Source organism: Branchiostoma lanceolatum, chromosome 12 (assembly GCF_035083965.1).
Source record: "Branchiostoma lanceolatum isolate klBraLanc5 chromosome 12, klBraLanc5.hap2, whole genome shotgun sequence".
NCBI lineage: Eukaryota > Metazoa > Chordata > Leptocardii > Amphioxiformes > Branchiostomatidae > Branchiostoma > Branchiostoma lanceolatum.
The window spans coordinates 10,960,123-10,977,398 of NC_089733.1; the positions used below are offsets into that span (position 1 = coordinate 10,960,123).

The 17,276-nt window shown below is 43.1% G+C and overlaps 2 protein-coding genes across 2 annotated transcripts in view; one reads left to right on the forward strand and one right to left on the reverse strand.

Moving 5' to 3' along the window:
- LOC136446490 (cyclin-dependent kinase 2-like) lies at positions 1 to 13,305 on the forward strand. Its single transcript, XM_066444873.1, has 8 exons — positions 1 to 260; positions 1,416 to 1,493; positions 2,167 to 2,287; positions 2,705 to 2,875; positions 3,616 to 3,717; positions 4,177 to 4,246; positions 11,210 to 11,343; positions 12,137 to 13,305. The coding sequence occupies exons 1-8, from the start codon at positions 145 to 147 to the stop codon at positions 12,242 to 12,244; spliced, it is 900 nt and encodes a 299-aa protein (XP_066300970.1). The 5' UTR covers positions 1 to 144; the 3' UTR covers positions 12,245 to 13,305.
- Positions 13,004 to 17,276, reverse strand: part of LOC136445751 (uncharacterized) — a 15,991-nt gene continuing 11,718 nt past the window's right edge. The window contains exons 7-9 of the mRNA XM_066443887.1: positions 15,465 to 15,672; positions 14,919 to 15,048; positions 13,004 to 14,517 (exon numbers count right to left, since the gene is read on the reverse strand). Coding sequence (XP_066299984.1) covers positions 14,071 to 14,517; positions 14,919 to 15,048; positions 15,465 to 15,672 — 785 coding nt within the window. The 3' untranslated portion in view covers positions 13,004 to 14,070. The remainder of the gene's footprint in view (positions 14,518 to 14,918; positions 15,049 to 15,464; positions 15,673 to 17,276) is intronic.

Sequence of the window (17,276 nt, forward strand, 5' to 3'; positions counted from 1 at the left end):
CCCAGGTCAGTTGGAGAAAACGCGGGAAAATGTCGGCGTCCCCAGATTCATTCACTCACTGACGCTTTGTTTGTATGAGAGGACGATCGTCCGATTCTGAGGAAAAATTCGCCCATCTCGATGCTGTAACATCTTTTCTGGGCCATGGATAACTTCCAGAAGATAGAAAAGATTGGGGAAGGGACATACGGGGTCGTATACAAGGCCAAAGACAAAGTTACTGGCCGTATGGTCGCGCTGAAGAAAATCAGGCTTGATACGTGAGTATGCCGAACAATTTTGAGCGCTTATACCCTTTTCTGTTGTTTATTGCAAGCGTTTACGAGCTTGTTTATAACATGTGGTGGATCAGTTGTTTTATTGTGCAATCATTGTGCATTTTCTGACTGAGCTTTTCTCGTATTGTGTGCAAATTTGCATCGAAAAATAAGTTGTTTTTTTTCGGATATAATTTGTGTCGTCTGTTTTTGATTTCTGTTCCTATAATTTGCGTTCGTGATACAATTTGTATATCTTCGGCGTTAAAAAAACTCCGCAGCCTTTATGATAGTGATAACGTTAGATATGTCTAAGATACGTGTATATCATGGGTTTTGAATATGAGAAAATTTTGTATGGAAATAATTTGTCTGTAAACAAGCCACGTAGTCTATACAGGGTGGGGAGGGGGGCGGACCATTCCAAATTACTCAATATGGTGGGGAGGAGAAGAGTTACAATATTTTTCCAGAAAAAAAAAGAGAAAAGACTTCATTTTCATTTTATTCACTTTCATTTTATTCATCTTAGTCATTTATTATTCGAAATTGACGTTTGGAACCGGAATATTTATTATCATTTTGGGCAAAGGCCATGATCATACAGCGCTATATTTTAACCCAAAAAAAATTGTAAGGAGAAGTTAAAGATGAGATGTGATTATGCAGAAACATTAAAACTAATTTCAAACGAAAGAACAACAGAAGACAGTAATTATTTCACTCAGTATTAACAATATAGAAGCTAATAGCTGAAGGTAACCGTATGAAATTATTTATTGAGAGGTTAGTACTGAGAAGTAGTTGTTTTGTTTGTTTTCTTGTTGTCATCCTCAATTGAGGTGAAGCATGCTGCTTTTACAATGCGGCTTCGCTGAGGTATAGGAGACCCCACAAATGTCAATATGTTGATATTGTAGACATTGAATCTTGCTTGCAAAACCAGTTAACTGGCACAGCATAAGTACTAATGAACCAGTCCTATATGTCCTACATGTACTTTGAGTCAGTAACTGAGTAAGTACATACTGACTGGTTCGAACCATTGGTTAGCTATAGGTCGGGATTCAAACCCTGAACCGAACTAGAAGAGGTGTTGCTGATCATTAAGACTACATGATACAATGATAATGTATAACACCATGTTCTGATTTGCAGTGAGTCAGAGGGAGTTCCGAGCACGGCCATCCGAGAGATCTCACTACTGAAGGAGCTTAACCACCCGAACATTGTCAGGTGAGTACTTTGAGTGAGATATACTTAAGAAAAGACAAAGTTCCAATTTGCAAACAGCACTACACAAGAAACATCTAAAGAAGGAGACCATGAGGAAGACAAACATTCTTCAGTTATTACTTAACATTGGTTTTAATGCAGAAATAAAAAGTCTCCTTAGCAGGCTCTATGAGCCTGGCTTTTTTTAATGGCATATCACAGTTCTATTTCACACAGTTTTTATTGCACCCTTTCATTTTTACCAGCATCCAGCAAGTGTAATAGAAACCAAGTGCAATAAAACTGATATGCTATCAGGAAAAAAAACAGATGCGTAGAGCCCTGCTAATTCTCCCGGTGCTTGCACGATTAGCTCACGGCATCTTTTACCGGGTCCTGCATTGATTTTCAGTCCAAGTTAAAATGATTTGGGGTCCCGGCCGGGCCCAAATATAGCCTGCTAGCCGCGGAGCCACGTAGGGGTCACATCCGAAAGTGAACTACTAGGTGGGGCCCCCTTTTCCAACTGGGACCTACAGTATGAAAGCATAAGGAGGCTAAGAAAAATGACAGTACTTTGACTTTTACATATCATTTGTTCTTTCATACTATACTTTCATACCAACAGTTCCCAATGAAAAGGAATAGAATGATTTTTATGATGAATTCAACACATATTTCTTCTCACCAACAGATTACTTGATGTGGTGCACAGTGAGAAGAAGTTGTACCTGGTGTTTGAGTACTTAAACCTGGATCTGAAGAAGTACATGGACAGTGCACCCCCCTCGGGACTGCCAGCTGAACTTGTCAAGGTAGTCGACAAATTCTTAATTCTGGTGTCCTATTTTTATCTCATTGTCTCACTCAATGTTTCTCAGTGTGGCCTGTTCTTAAGGTTGTTGACTAAGAATCTAAAGGTTATGGGGTCAAATCCCAAGCAATTCCCGATGTTGTGCCCTTTGAAAACACACTTATCACCATTTTCCTCACTTGACTCAGGTGTTTGAAGAGAGACAAACTATCTTCATATGCTGGAAAAGATTCTGAGCTCTGTTACTTAGATATTTGACTGAAAAATCATTGTTGGGTTTTGCACATTTCTAGTGCTTTTTAACCTTCTCCCTGCTGCCAAGCCCCATAATAAATACAAGTTTGGAGTCAGTTGCTTTAACATGCTTAATGTAAATAACCTGCACCCTACATGATGTCTTGTTTTTTTTTCCCATCAGAGCTACGTGCACCAGATTCTGAAGGGTATTGCATACTGCCACTCCCACCGAGTCCTACACAGGGACCTGAAGCCACAGAACCTGCTCATCGACGCAGAGGGAAACATCAAACTGGCTGACTTCGGTTTGGCTCGAGCTTTCGGAGTCCCTGTCAGGACCTACACTCATGAGGTGAGTACACACTTTACAGGACTTGAACATTAGAAACAGATCTTGAGTATAGTGTGTAGTCCAGTGGTCCAAGAAGTCGTGAGTTCGAATCCCGACTGTTGTAGCTCACCCAGCATGCTGCTGGAAAGCGTTGCAGTTTTTAGGACGGGATGTTAAGCTGTGATCCGCTGTTCATTATACTAGTCGGAAAGAACCAGATGAATTTCCCAGGTACAATGAACCTGTAAATGCTGTACGTAGCGTCTGTCTTCTCTGTCAGGATTAGCTCTCAACTGGCCATTGAGTTCATTTGAGCTAAACTGTTTAAAGATCACTGGGGTCATGTGGCATAACAGCAGGGTATTTGGCCCAACACCCAGAGGTCCTGGGTTTGAATCCTGTCACCGATCTTGTGCACGTTACACGACTTTCCTCATTTCAATCAGGTGGAAATAAGTGTCTAGCTTTGGTTAGGGATGTCCCTCTGATAGGACGTTAAATGGAGGTCCTGTATTTGAGGAGAGCCACACTTTGAGCATTTCAAAGAACCCACCACACTTATAAAAAAGAATAGGGTTTCTTCTCGGTGTGAGTGGATCAAACCTTACAGTATTCAGTATATACATTGTAATTTGTAGGCTACAGAACCTTCAATAAGTTGAAGTTGGTAGCCTCAAAAAGAACAAAGAAGAACACTTTCGCTTTTGTTTCAAGCTGTGATTGCAAACTCCAGTGTTTGAATTTTTCTTGCCCAACTCCAGGTGGTAACCCTGTGGTACCGAGCCCCTGAGATTCTCCTGGGCTCCAAGTTCTACTCCACACCTGTAGACGTCTGGAGCATCGGCTGCATCTTTGCTGAGATGGTAGGTTTTAATCTATCTCGGATTTCTAACAATTATTTCTGTTGGTTTTGCAAACATGCAAAGAAGGAAAGATACAAATAAAACAATACCAAAGAGCCAACATTTTGATGATCTAGTGTGAAAGTTCATTTGCGTTGGTAGATAACACAGTACATGAAACACTAAAAGGATAGCGTATCAAATTAACTGATCTGCTGCAGTCTTCAAGTGAGCAATCACCTTGGTCTTGTGACCATACGAAACAAAGTTTTAGCTGTGCACTACATTCTTATAGTCTGAAGAAATTTTGAACCTTTTTTTGTAAAAGTTAAAACAAAGCATTCTAATTGTCAAACCTATGGCATTGTAGTCAGATCCCTTGTTCCAAGAGTTGCATATATGCTGTATTTTTCTTGAAACGTGTGCCATGCTGACAATTTTTTTATCACTGGTACTGATTTCTTTTGATATGTTTAACAGATCACAAGAAGAGCGCTCTTTCCGGGAGACTCAGAGATCGATCAGCTATTCAGAGTCTTCAGAACATTGGGTAAGTCTTCTTCTTCCGACGTCTTAAAGACTGTAGTGATTGAAAGGAATCTTTTCGGTCTAGACAGTTATTGATCTTCTGTGTAATAGATCAGTCTTTTTCCCTGTACTTTTTAGTCATCAAACATTGGTTGTTCTGAACATGGAATGATATAAGAGATTGTGAGTTTCTAACCAGTGTTGTGAGTCAAATACCCCAACATCTGTAGATGACATGGCAGAAATGACTTACTTGACTTAATCCTCTTCGCCCCTTCGGGAGCATAGGGCCTCAGTGGTTAGTCTCCACCTCTTCCGGTCTCCGGCGGTCTTCTTTGCCTCTTGCCATGAGGTGTTGGCGCTGTCAAGGTCTTTCCTGACACCTCTCCTCCAGGAGAGCCTTGGTCTACCCCTCTTTCTCTTCCCCTGAGGGTTCCATTCTAATGCTGTTCTTGCAATGGCTGCTGGGGGCTTTCTCAAGGTGTGGCCAACCCACCTCCACTTCCTTCTTCTTATGGTTACTTCGACCGGTTCCTGACCTGTTCTATCAAGGAGCTCTACGTTGCTTATCTTCTTGGGCCACCAGATGCCGAGGATGAAACGCAGTCTTGAATTGATGAAGGTTTGGAGTTTCTTGATGTTAAGTTGAGTCAATCCCCAGGTTTCACAACCATACAGTAAGACAGACTTTACATTGGCTTCAAGGATCCGCAGTTTGGTTCGTACCGAGATGTTCCTAGCCCTCCAGATGGGTTTAAGCTGAGCAAAGGAAGCCTTTGCCTTCCCTATGCGTGCCTCTACGTCCTTGGTGGTCCCTCCATCATTGCTGATTACACTTCCCAGGTACGTGAACTCCTTCACCAACTCTAGCTCCGTTCCTTGGCAGCATACGGGTCTGGCATTCCCTACTGTTTTGACCCTCATCTCCTTTGTTTTGGGCGCGCTTATTTTCAGTCCCACTCGGCTTGAGTTTGTTTCTAGCTTCTGGGTTTTCGTCCTCATCTGGCTGATGCTGTGGCTCAACAAGGCGAGATCATCCGCGAAGTCTAAGTCATCTAACATAGTTGTCAGTGTCCACTGTATTCCTGTTCTTCCTTCCTTCGTGGTTTCCCTCATTACCCAGTCCAGTGCAGTGATGAACAGTAGCGGGCTTAATAAACATCCCTGTCGCACTCCGGTGGTCATGTTGAAGGGTTCTGTGAGATCACCTCCGTGAGATACTTGTGCTTGGAAGTTGTTGTAAAAGACTTTGACCATGCTGATGATTTTTGTGGGGATTCCATAGTGATCCAGGATGTTCCAGAGAGTGGACCTGTCAAGCGAATCAAAGGCCTTCTCGTAATCCACAAAGACGGCGTACAGCTGTGAATTAAATTCTGCAGATTGTTCTACTATGATTCTTAAAGTTGCTATCTGGTCACTACAGGATCTGTTTGGACGAAAGCCTGCTTGGTTGTCCCTGAGTTTGCATTCCATGGCCTTTGCTGTCCGGTTAAGAATAATCCTGCATAGTAGCTTGCTGGCGACTGAGAGAAGCATTATGCCACGCCAGTTCTTGCACTGGGTCAGGTCTCCTTTCTTGGGTAGTTTAACCAGGATACCTTTCCTCCAATCTAAGGGGATCCTTTCTTCCTGCCATATTCTAATAAGGAGAGGGTAAAGGGCTTCAACTGACAGACTGCCTGCCTCTTTCCAGGCCTCCGGGGGGATCCCATCTATTCCTGCCGCTTTGCCATTCTTAAGTGAGGCGATGGCCTTACGGATCTCTGCCTTGCTTGGTGGTCCGGTGCGTATATCAAGCACATCCGTTGGAGGTTCTACTTCCGCTGGATCCGGTGGAGGTAGGGGTGGATACCGGTTCGGCTCGATCAGGTTCGAGTTCAGGTTCAGGTCCAGAGGTTTAGGTTCAGGTCCGGACCTGAACCTAAACCTGATCCTGTCAAGATGATATCTTACTCTTAATAATCTTACATTTTATCAACCCAATTTCAATGTTAACCTTATTTTTGATGCCTTCTTTGTCAATACAGAGAGGAGACACAGAGCACTAACAGGCAGATAGAAGATACAAGACACTTTCATTTTCAACAAACGTCTTTGCTCAGAGATCTCAAAAAGTCAACTAAACAAAAAATCACTCCAGACTAACTTTTAGACCTAGGAGCACTGTGCTCCTAACTCAAAAAAGTTAGGAGCACCAGCAAAAATCTAGGAGCACCACTACAAAAATTTGGAAGAACAAGCAAAAGTCTTGGCCATACCAAATAATACTCCTATTAACAACCGGGAATAAAATATTTGAATAGATCATAAAAGATAAAAGCCTACATTGATGCTGCAGAACAATTGGCAATTCAAGTTATTCAATACCTTCCTGCATACTAAATGATACTAGTATGAGGGATTTTTAGAAAAATTGGCGATAGGTTCCCCGGCTGGCCCCAATCAGGGGGCCACGGTGCCTCAAGTTCAACAAGTTGAAAAATACACAATGGCATTTTTTACTTGGAACAAGGCAAGTAATGATTCACATAACCTTGAATGATAAATAAATAGATAACTCTAAAATGTATCTATTGGTTTCATGACCAAAACAAATAAAGTCACATTCCATAATTTGAAACTTTTCTGCTGCCATCAAGTTCAACATTTTTACAGGCATTTTTTTCACCCCCACCCTCTGTCTACAAATAATCCAAAATACTTTAATATCCTTGAAATTCTTGCTCAATAGGATCAAAAATTATCTGTTTGTTCGGTTCCTTTGAAACGCACAGTTCAAACTTCGCGCGTCAGGACCGCGGCGCCGCCATCCAATGACAGGCCGACGGCATGGAGAAAGCTTTGTAATTCAAGGCTGTAGATTCTAGACCGCAGCAGAATGAGTAGCACCATAATGACGGGCAGATCATGAGTTTTGAAATGATATCGGTGACAAAGGGAAAATGTAATATTTCTTTGGGGATAAAACTCCACTTGAATTGATTCATCGATTTTTGATCGTAAAAATTATCACTTGAACAGGTGAAAAATGACCGCAGGAAACAGGCCTTGCATTCTGCTGCGGTCTACAATCATCATGGCGGCGGTCCTGAACGCAGAGCGCACGGCTAGCGCTTTACTTTCATCGGCATATTTCTGGCGTTTGAAACATTTTACAAATCAAACAAATACATCACAAAAGAGAGAAACTTATATCCTTTATTTCTATGGGTAACTTTGCCACTAGGAACGGATAGTTTTTGTACCGCGGGTGTGGGAACATGATAGAAAATTCACCTACGGTAGCGTTGGAATACCTAAATATTTTCAGCTTACCGCTAAGTTCTGCAGCCATTATCCTGGCGCAGATCGTAATTTTTGATTGTCGCACCGTGCGACCGTGATTTTAAATCTAGTCGCATTCTAAAAAAAAACTGGTCCCATGTGCGACTCACACAGTCGCACTCACGAGCGCTGCCGGGCGGGCGGCGGCACTCTCAGACTCGGAAAAAATATTTGTTGCATTACATGTTACTTTGTTTTGACTTCCGGGTCCAAAAAACCGGTTCACGACATTCGGTTTTTTTGAACCGGTTACCGCATGTTTTTCCGGTCCAAACCGGTCCAGTCGAACCGATATCCACCCCTAGGTGGAGGTATGCAGTTGAGGATCTCTTCAAAGTGTTCTCTCCAGCGTTCCATTTGTTGCTCCTTTACAGTTAGCAGTTGACCGTCTTTATCCTGGACTGGCTTGTCGATCTGTCTTCTTTTACCACTCAGTGTCTTTGTGATTCTGTAGAGGGTTTTCATGTCTTGCTTGGAAGCGGCCTCTTCTGCCTCAGTGGCCTTGTCCGAGATCCACTTCCTCTTGTCTTTCCTGCAGCTTCTCTTTACCTCCCGGTCTGCTCTGTTGTAGAGCTTCATAGCGTTGGCCTTCTGGTTTCTGGTTCTGCTGGTGTCAATGTTCGCTTTTAGGTTGCGTCTTTCCTCCACCTTCTCCCATGTGCCTTGACTCATCCAAGCCTTCTTCTCTCGCTTAACCCTTCCCAGAACCTCCTCGCATGTGCTTGTGTATGCCTCTTTGATGACAGACCATTCCGTTTCGATTTCATCGTCCTCTACCTCTTCCTCTTCAGCTGACTCGTATCGTAGGGCGTCAAAGCGGTTTGCCAAGGTAAGTACAAACTCCTGTTTTGTTTCCGGGTTTTTCAGCCTGTCTACGTCATACCTAATTGTCTTCTGTGGTTTCTTCCTACAGGCGGCGAGACGTATCCTGCATGTAGCCAGGACCAGATGGTGGTCCGAACCAACATCCGCACTTCTCTTTATTCTGCAGTCTAGCAAGGTTCCACGCCACCGTCTAGATATCGCAATGTGGTCTATCTGGTTCTCAAAGGATCCATCGGGTGATCTCCAGGTCACTTTGTGGCTCTCCTTGTGTGGAAACAAGGTGCCACCTATTACCAGGTCGTTCAAGGAGCAGAAGTCGACAAAGAGCTCTCCGTTCTGGTTCATGGTCCCGACGCCATGCTTCCCCATCACTCGCTCATTGCCACTGTCTGCTGATCCCACTTTGGCGTTCATGTCCCCCATGAGAATGGTGATGTCTCTCCTCTTACGTTTGGCCATGGTGGCTTGCAACTGTTCGTAAAAACTTTCCTTATCTGCTTCGCTTGCATCGTTGGTAGGGGCGTAAGCTTGTATGATTGTGGTGTCTTGACAGCGGGATGTGAACCTTGCCATGATGATCCTCTCTGAGATAGGTTCCCACTCCTTCAGACTCCGTGCACTAGCCTTTGACACAGTGTTTCCGCCAGACCGCGACTGAGAGGCCGTCCACTTGGGAGGGCCGTACCGCGAATATTAATTGACCGTACCGCGAAAATAAATTGACCAGGAAAAGTAACTGAATGTTGTGATCAGAAAAGACTTTGTTAATTTTTCAAAATCAATTTGTTACGAAGGTCGCTATAATACTGCTTCAATCGTCACAAAATGCGATCTATATTGAGCAGAAACTCCTGAAGTGTAAAGGGGTTTTCCCGCCCTGTGGTCACGTGACATCTTGCCGTCAACCAATCAGAGCACAGGTTTTTATGACGTGGACCAATCAGCGCTTAGAACCTTGCATATCAATGAGCTTAAAAACATGGCGGACGGCCCGGGACGGGGCAGGTTGCGACTCGACTTATGTGAATTCATACCGAAAATTACGATTTATCTACGGTACATATGGAGAATTTTCACGGAAAAACATTGAAAGAAATATATATTGTGTGGAATACGGTCAGAAATGCTGGCGAATCGCGGCAAATCACGACGTAGAGGCTAAAATGCACGGGCGAAATTCTTGTTTTATTTACGTTTTTCCTTGTTTTCTTCGATGACTTTCTTCGATTGAGACTTGAGTCTTGAAAAACGGGTTTTTAATGAGATCACCATATGCCAAAGGCACCGACATCGATTCTTCGCAAGCTTAACAATAGCAACAAACAAAAGAGTGTGAATGTCCAACGATATAGAGCGTCCCCACGCCCGCAGTAACAAAGAAAAACAAAGAAATTATGCCAACCTCTCGTATTTTTTTCCCGATTTCTCGGCATTTAGTTTGTCTTTTTTTTTAAAGAGGACGGCCTATGTCTGAGTTCAGGCCGTCCAAAGCGACATAAGGCCGTCATTTGACGGGAAGACGCCCCTCTGGCGGTGGTCCTCTGGAAGGCCAGAGTAAATGAAGGTTTCTCCACTCTGCAGGGTAGTCTTGCCACTTCCTAACCATCTCGTTTCGCTTAAACCAACTATTTCTAAATCTAATCTCTTCATCTCTGCAGCTACTTGATGAATTCTACCAGCTTGATAAAGAGTTCTAACATTCCATGTTGCAATGTTAGTACGGTATTTGGGGGACAAGAGCTTCGGTCGATGAGACGTCATAGGCTGTCCTCCTCCAGAAGTGTCACTAAAACTATCAACACGCCTCGTCCCGCTCTGAGTTAGTCCTCTGGCAGGTTGAGACCTTCGCACTGAGGTTTTCGTAATCGGTTGCCATATACATGACTATCCACCTGTGGGAGATTAACCCAGTGGCTTCCACGTGCACCCATTGGCCTCAGGGATTGCAGATGTTTTTGCGTTACCCTGAGTTCACCCCTGCACCACGGTGAGGCACACTCTCCTGAGTGTGGGGACTGCGGCAGCCGCGAGATCCCTAGGTGCTCCGACTTCGCAGGGGGACATGGCAGAAATACAAACTAAGCATGGCAGAAATACACATCATAATATGAAACAAACAATGCTCTTCAAATGACATGTAAAACATTACTATATCTTATAATGGAAAGAGGACAGAAACATGATTGTTTGATTAACTTTTGTCATATCTTCTATTCTGACAACCTTCGGGATATGATAGATCTGAAGGGTGAGTTTTAACATGTATTAGATGTTGTGACTGTGACTGTGAGGCTTGTCCGGCAAGGAAGATCCTTTTTTCTTTGCAGCAGCATTTTCAGCAACCCTTGCAGCTTTCTCGTCTAGACTATACATTCTTCTTGTCCCATCCAGTGGTAGAAGAGCTTTTTAATAAGCTGAAACATGGTCAAAATACACACTGCAGGCCTTGAAGTACTCAATGCATGTGCACTTTTGTGGACCCAAAATTGGAGCTGTGCACCTTGTTTTGGACTATGGGTGCACCTAGACATTTGTAGAGGCTAAAGGATAGAGGTACTGTTGTACACTAGTGTGCAGAAATTTAAGTATGAAGGAAAAGCAATATAACCTTGGTGTACATTGTTTGATGTGCAAGAATTTCACCATCTGTCCCTGTGGATGGACAAAACCTTAATTTCATGACATGAAAGTACTCTTTTTGTAAGGTTATCATGACGGATTTAACAAAGAAGATCCCGCCCCCCCAAAAAATTCCAAAAAGTACTAATGGTGTGGACAGAAATTTAAATCAATGTACACAACAGTTTTTGACTTTTCATTTTGTTTCTCTCAGGTACACCAGATGAGACGACGTGGCCAGGTGTATCACAGTTGCCTGACTACAAACCCACCTTCCCACGCTGGCCTAGACAGGACCTCACCAAACTGTTTGCCAGCCTGGAACCAGAGGGGACAGAACTCTTTGCTGTAAGTAATCTTGCCATAGATCTGTCTGTCTAGCAATTTTGCAAGGTTGTTGCTTGTAAAATGGTCCACCGTCTGTCACCAAACCCTGATAAGTTGGTCCATGGAATCTTAGTTTGTACATATTTATGGAACAGCCTACCATTTCACCAGAATACTTAAAGGGGGACTCACAATGAAAGGAAAGTGTTCTGGTTCAGCAGATAACATTTTTCTGTATCCCAAAAATACTGTAGCAACTTGACATTGAATTTGAACTAGGCAGCAATTGCATTATACCGCGCCACAGGGGTTCATCTAAAGAAGGCGACAGGGGCGGAGCACCCTCATGCCTTGACTATGCGCCCCTTTGCCGTGAGGAGCAGATTTTCTGACAAGCATAAAATTCTGATTGACCAGGGATGCTACTAGGTCACATGTGGCCACAGTCTTCAACTGTGACCTGTCTGACAGTATTTTGCCCCTTAGAATGCCCCATTTTAACTTCTCTAAAACTCCACACTGTCGAAACTCCCCCTCCAGACCATCCCCCTCTTGGTTGCTCCGCTCCCTCGTAATGCTCTCCCTTGTAATTTTTTTCTAGAAAAACCTGATACAGCAACATTATTCTCGTAACCCTCTGAGTATCCTCCAGATAAATTACAGCCAGGTGCAACATATTATATCCCCAACAACTATTGGACATGTCGACAAACGTCAACTTCAATGTAATTTACCACAACTCAGATGAACTTAAATGCTACTATTCAAGCCGATGATAATCTTTCAAACATAGAAATGTTTTCTCCAACCACAGCAAATGTTGCTGTACGAACCCAATAAGCGCATCTCGGCCAAGGCGGCGATCAACCATGTCTACTTCCACAACGTCAGGAAAATGGAGGTCCCCAACTTGAAGGGGTGAAAGGATGTACTTTTGTTGCCGTTTGTTGGTTGTTTGAAGGTTCAAGTTTTGTTGGAACTCTGTGCTATACGAGAGAACATCCAAGTGTCTTATTTTGATATTTCAAGAGCATTTTTAAAAGTATTTTTTAGAAAATCAGCAGGAGTAACTTTTGAAACTTTGTAAACATAGTATTTTTAGCCAATAGGCTGTTTTTCTAGACTTGTCAAACTTGTAAAAAGTGTTTTATAAATATCACTTCAGTCTAATTTGATAATAAAAGTATAATCTTGTTGTAATACACCTTTAACTTTTAATCAACCCTGTTTTGCTTTTTGTTTTAGTGACTCATAACATGTTTCAGTTTTAACATTTTGCTTTAAAATGAAGAAATATCTTTTAGAGGTCAAATCAAAAATCCAGACATTGCTCTTGTATATACTGATTTCTTGATTTTTGTAAATTTTTTCGATGGCTTATCTTAGTATTTGCCTCACCTACATTGAAAAAGTAAGAGTGTCTTAGTTTTAAAGCTTTTTTTAAAAGATGCATCAAGCTATTGTGTTAATGCTTTAAAGACGGTAAGAAAGAGGGTTTTGATGAAGTGTAGATGTCACAGGTTTGTTACTCTAGAAATATTTGTGTAAGGCCTTGGAAAATTAATGTTGTGTTTCTGCTTACTGCACTGAAGAAAATTGTTGTTGATTTCGGCCCAAGTGATCCAACAAATACTGTTTTACTATGTACAATGTAATACTGAAATGCATCAAGACACTGAGATTTTCAACATCATATTTTATTGAATGATGAATTGTACAAGCAATAGTTTTCTACTGTACCAGAAATGAGGTGAACATATTGGCCAAAGGATTTTTAAGCGTTTTCATCACTCTAATCAAAAATTTATGTGCCTTGCCAGTAATTGACCCTCCACAAAAAAGGCTAGGGTCAACAGGTTTTTGCTATAGTCAGTTAAGTAACTGGAAACACTGCATTTTTTCCTAGGCCTTACATTGTTGCTACATGGATGCATTTGAAAATATATCCTATTCAATCTTGTGTAATAAAACAGTTAAATATTACATGTATTTTCTGTCAGCTTTAGCAGTTTTGCTTGATGTTTCAGATCAATTTGCATAGTAGGCTGATGAATTGGTTGTAAACTAAACAGTTGGACATTTCTACAGTGACGAGTCAACGGACTTGAAGAAAATGGTCACAGTAGACAGGTGGTCACTATAGAGAGGATTCTACATGTATGTGTGAGTCAGTGGGGAAAATACAGGGGACCAGCAGGTGGGCCCTATGTAGAGGTGGTTGCTAGCATTTGCTTTTAAGCCATTTGCTTCCATGTTTTCTTTGGTCATGGACATAAATAGAGTTACAAGAAAGGCATAGTGGATAAAGAACAAAACATTCAATTTCACATTGTGTTTTAAGACCCTTTTTGCCAAATTTGTTCCTTATAGGATTCTATAATGTGCGAATTCGGGATGCTGAAAAAACTCAGTGCAAATTGACTCTAATTTAGTCTAAAACCCCTGTCACTCATTCAGGCCCTTCCCATAAGTTTGCTCCCAATCACTCCCGAACCAAGGTTGGCCCTGGGTTCGGAGTAGCCTGGAGTCCATCCTATTCTAACTCCAGTTCGCTTCTCTGATCAAATCTAAGCAAAATATGACTTGCCCAACTTTGCTTTTTCAAAATGTATAGTCAGCTGATGCAGTCGACTTTTAAAATCTATGAGGCAACCTCGCTGACCAACCACTGATAACCTGGCTCACCACTAATCCCCAACCATGGTCCGGAGAAGGTCGGGAGGCCATGGATGGCTATGTGTGACAGGCTCAAACCTTGGCTTCAACCAAACGCTTGACAAAGAAGCTCGCAACAATGACGCTGGGGGTAAAGATACCTACAAAACATACCATTGGATTCCCCTCTAGCTGTACATCATAGTACTGGTAGGCCCAGGAAATAACAATCTGAGCAAGGTATATCAGCAGAAAGCCAAAGAGGCAAGCAACATACTCAAGTTTCCCCAATTTCTTGTGTATGAAAGATGCATTAAATTTGGTCTCAATGTTAAGGCATAGTGTCACAAGGCCACATATGGCCAGTGCAAAGAAGTACTGGTTGAAAGGAATGACGATGGGTTCCCACAGCCTGGTCCATAGCTGTCCATTTTTATCGGGCAGTCCGCTGTAGGTGTAGAGGGTCATGGCGAGATAGGCCAGGGCAGGGATGGAACGTGTCCATGTTGGGAGTCGCTTCCAGAATGGCAGTGTGAACAACTGAACAATAGAATCGGACAAACATGGTTAGAAAAATAAAAAAGGAAACAACAGAAGGAAAGAAAATTTGTAGAATTTTAACGACAAGTAGCATTTACTCAAGCAACTGGATATGATTTTAGAAACTGTCAGATGCTTAGAATCTTTGCCTTTCAATTTTGTTACACTGGACACATATTCCAGAAGAGAAACTGCTATTTTTCTGATTTAAAAGTTTTATAAATCTAACAGTGTTGGCCCTGGTAGAGGAGTGAAAATAATATTTCAAGATAGATGTGTACCAACATAGTTAACATAACAAATGCAAAAGGCTAGAAAAGCAAATTTAAAGGATACTCTCCCGTTGTTTGTATATAGCAAAACGTAAGTTTTGAAGTGTGGGACAGATAGGGGTGCAGTACCTGAGTGAACACCACGAGGGCGCTGAAACCAAAGGTGAACATGGGCCAGTACCCTGTTGGCCCTCCGGTCTGGTAGGCCACGATGGCCCCGTGCAGGGCCACCCAGGTCTCCAGCATAAAGCGCCAGTATCTGGAATCACGAAACATCATTTGCAACTTCTCAAATTATCTGGTTTGCCAGCTTACAAATCATCAGCGAAGACACGGAAATGTGTTTATAATTTCTCAAATTAATAGGTTTACTAGGCTGGGGCAGCGTGAGCTATAAAAGAAATCAAGACGGAACAGTTCTGCAGTTCAAGCTGCCAGACATTTATCACCAACATTTGTCACCTATTTCCACAGCTCTCTGAACACTGTACAAAAGGTACAACTGCAGTTCCAAATGAAGTTTCAAGGGGGAACAGCTTTACAGGATTTTCCTCACTCCACCCAGGTGTGAAAATGGAGAGGGGTGGGCTCTGCCTATCCAATATACTGCCCTAGACACAGTTGTAACAACTCACTGCCCCTACAAACCATAGGTGTAAGGATAGGACGACTCACTTGTTGAGATGCATGTCCGTGTAGACCAGTCCGCCCTGAAGCATGAAGATCCACGTGTTCACAAACCCCATCACGTGACCTAGCGTGTTTTCCATTGGATGATACCAGAAGGTGAACACTGCCGCCCACATGATGATGTAACCATGGTACTTGCGGATGAGGGTCACTGACCTGCGGGTCGATGACCTCAAGGTTCTACCTATGATGTCTGAGAAAACAGTACAGAACAATGGGCTAAATGAGCTTTTGTGTTTATGTGTCTGAAAAACGTTTCTTTTTTGAGTGCATAATTGCCATAAGCTATTTTAGTTCCATGTAATTCAAAGGCGGACTGCTAGAAAATTAATCGATGTAATCAATGCATTCTGCACAAAACGTAATTACACCTGAATATAACAAAGCGAAGCCAGTCTGACGAATTTAACGTAATAGGTAGCCAGTTCCTTTATGAATCTAGTGCAGAGCGTTGACAGGCAAACCCTGGTATTGCAGCCTGCGATCCGTCTTCGCTGCGATAGCACCAGCCAGTCAATCAGACACACCCCCCTCCTGTTTTTGGAGGGACAGTTGCCAGCCAATCACATTGCCTCCTGACCATAGGTGACGACGTGATTGGCTGGTGAAGGCTGGCCATCGCAGACACAGCAAAAAGGATCGCAGACTGATACGCCAGGGCCATTGATTGATATACACAGGCGATGGGCCTGGCAAAAGAGGGGTTTGCGGAAAAAGCTGGGCTGTCTACCTGGCCTGGCTAGCTGGCCTGTCTACCTGGCCTGTCTACCACGTCAGGCTAGCAACCCAAAAACTCAGAAACTCAGAAACCCCCATCCATATCCCCACAAATTGAGGCCCCAGTGCAGCCGCGCCCCCTAGCGGAACGTTTCCAAAGCACACCCGTTACTCTGGGCGCGTCACAGCACACGCCGATCGTCATTCGAAACCGCGATTTGCGTCCCCTCTTCTTGATTCCTACGAAGTTTACATGAATTGCTTCATCGTCTGAAAACGAACCTGTTGTTCCCATCTCATGATTCTATCGCCCTTTGTTTATGTTATCCAAAGGAACTCTCGAAAACTGCATTTAGCGAAGTCACAGACGTCGCCGATCGCCATCGTACTTCACGTGACCATGTTCTTCAAGCTTGCTTCACTGGAGGGCGCTGTTTCAGTTGCCTCTGAACGCGGACCGGCGTATGTACCACATGGCTGACAGACTAAAAATTACTGATACTTCCGGTTCATGTTTACCGTCTGCTTTGAAACAACAGCTTTTTTTGTAGCAAAGTTTAACCCAGGCAGGGCGCTGTGAACTGCAGGCCGTATGTTGTTCCAATTAGTACGTCCGCCGGGGACGTCCCAGGACAGCTGTCCCAGGATGTGCACCAGGTCACCCCCCGGTCACCACGCCAGAAAGCCTGGGCGAGGCCCCGCCTTCTTGTCACTGAACTGAAATCAATCCCAGTTACGAAGCAAGAAGTTCCTCTATAACGTCTGCGCCAATATCCAGCATTATAACGCAGACCCGCAAACCTGTATGCTTTGTAATAGTTAGGCCATGGCTGAGGCCTTTCTATGAGAAAATAGGGAAGCTTCTCCCACAAGGGGCTTTCTAGACACCGAGTGGGGGAGCTTCACTATTTTCGCATAGAAAGGCCTCAGCCATGGCCTAACTGTTTTAGAACATGGCCACATCCCCGAAGATCCTCTTTCTATCAATATGAATCAAAGATATTGTTTTCAGCACATCATACTAGTATTATAAAAAAGATAAAAAGTATTATATTGAAGCAGAATGACCTGTAAACAAGC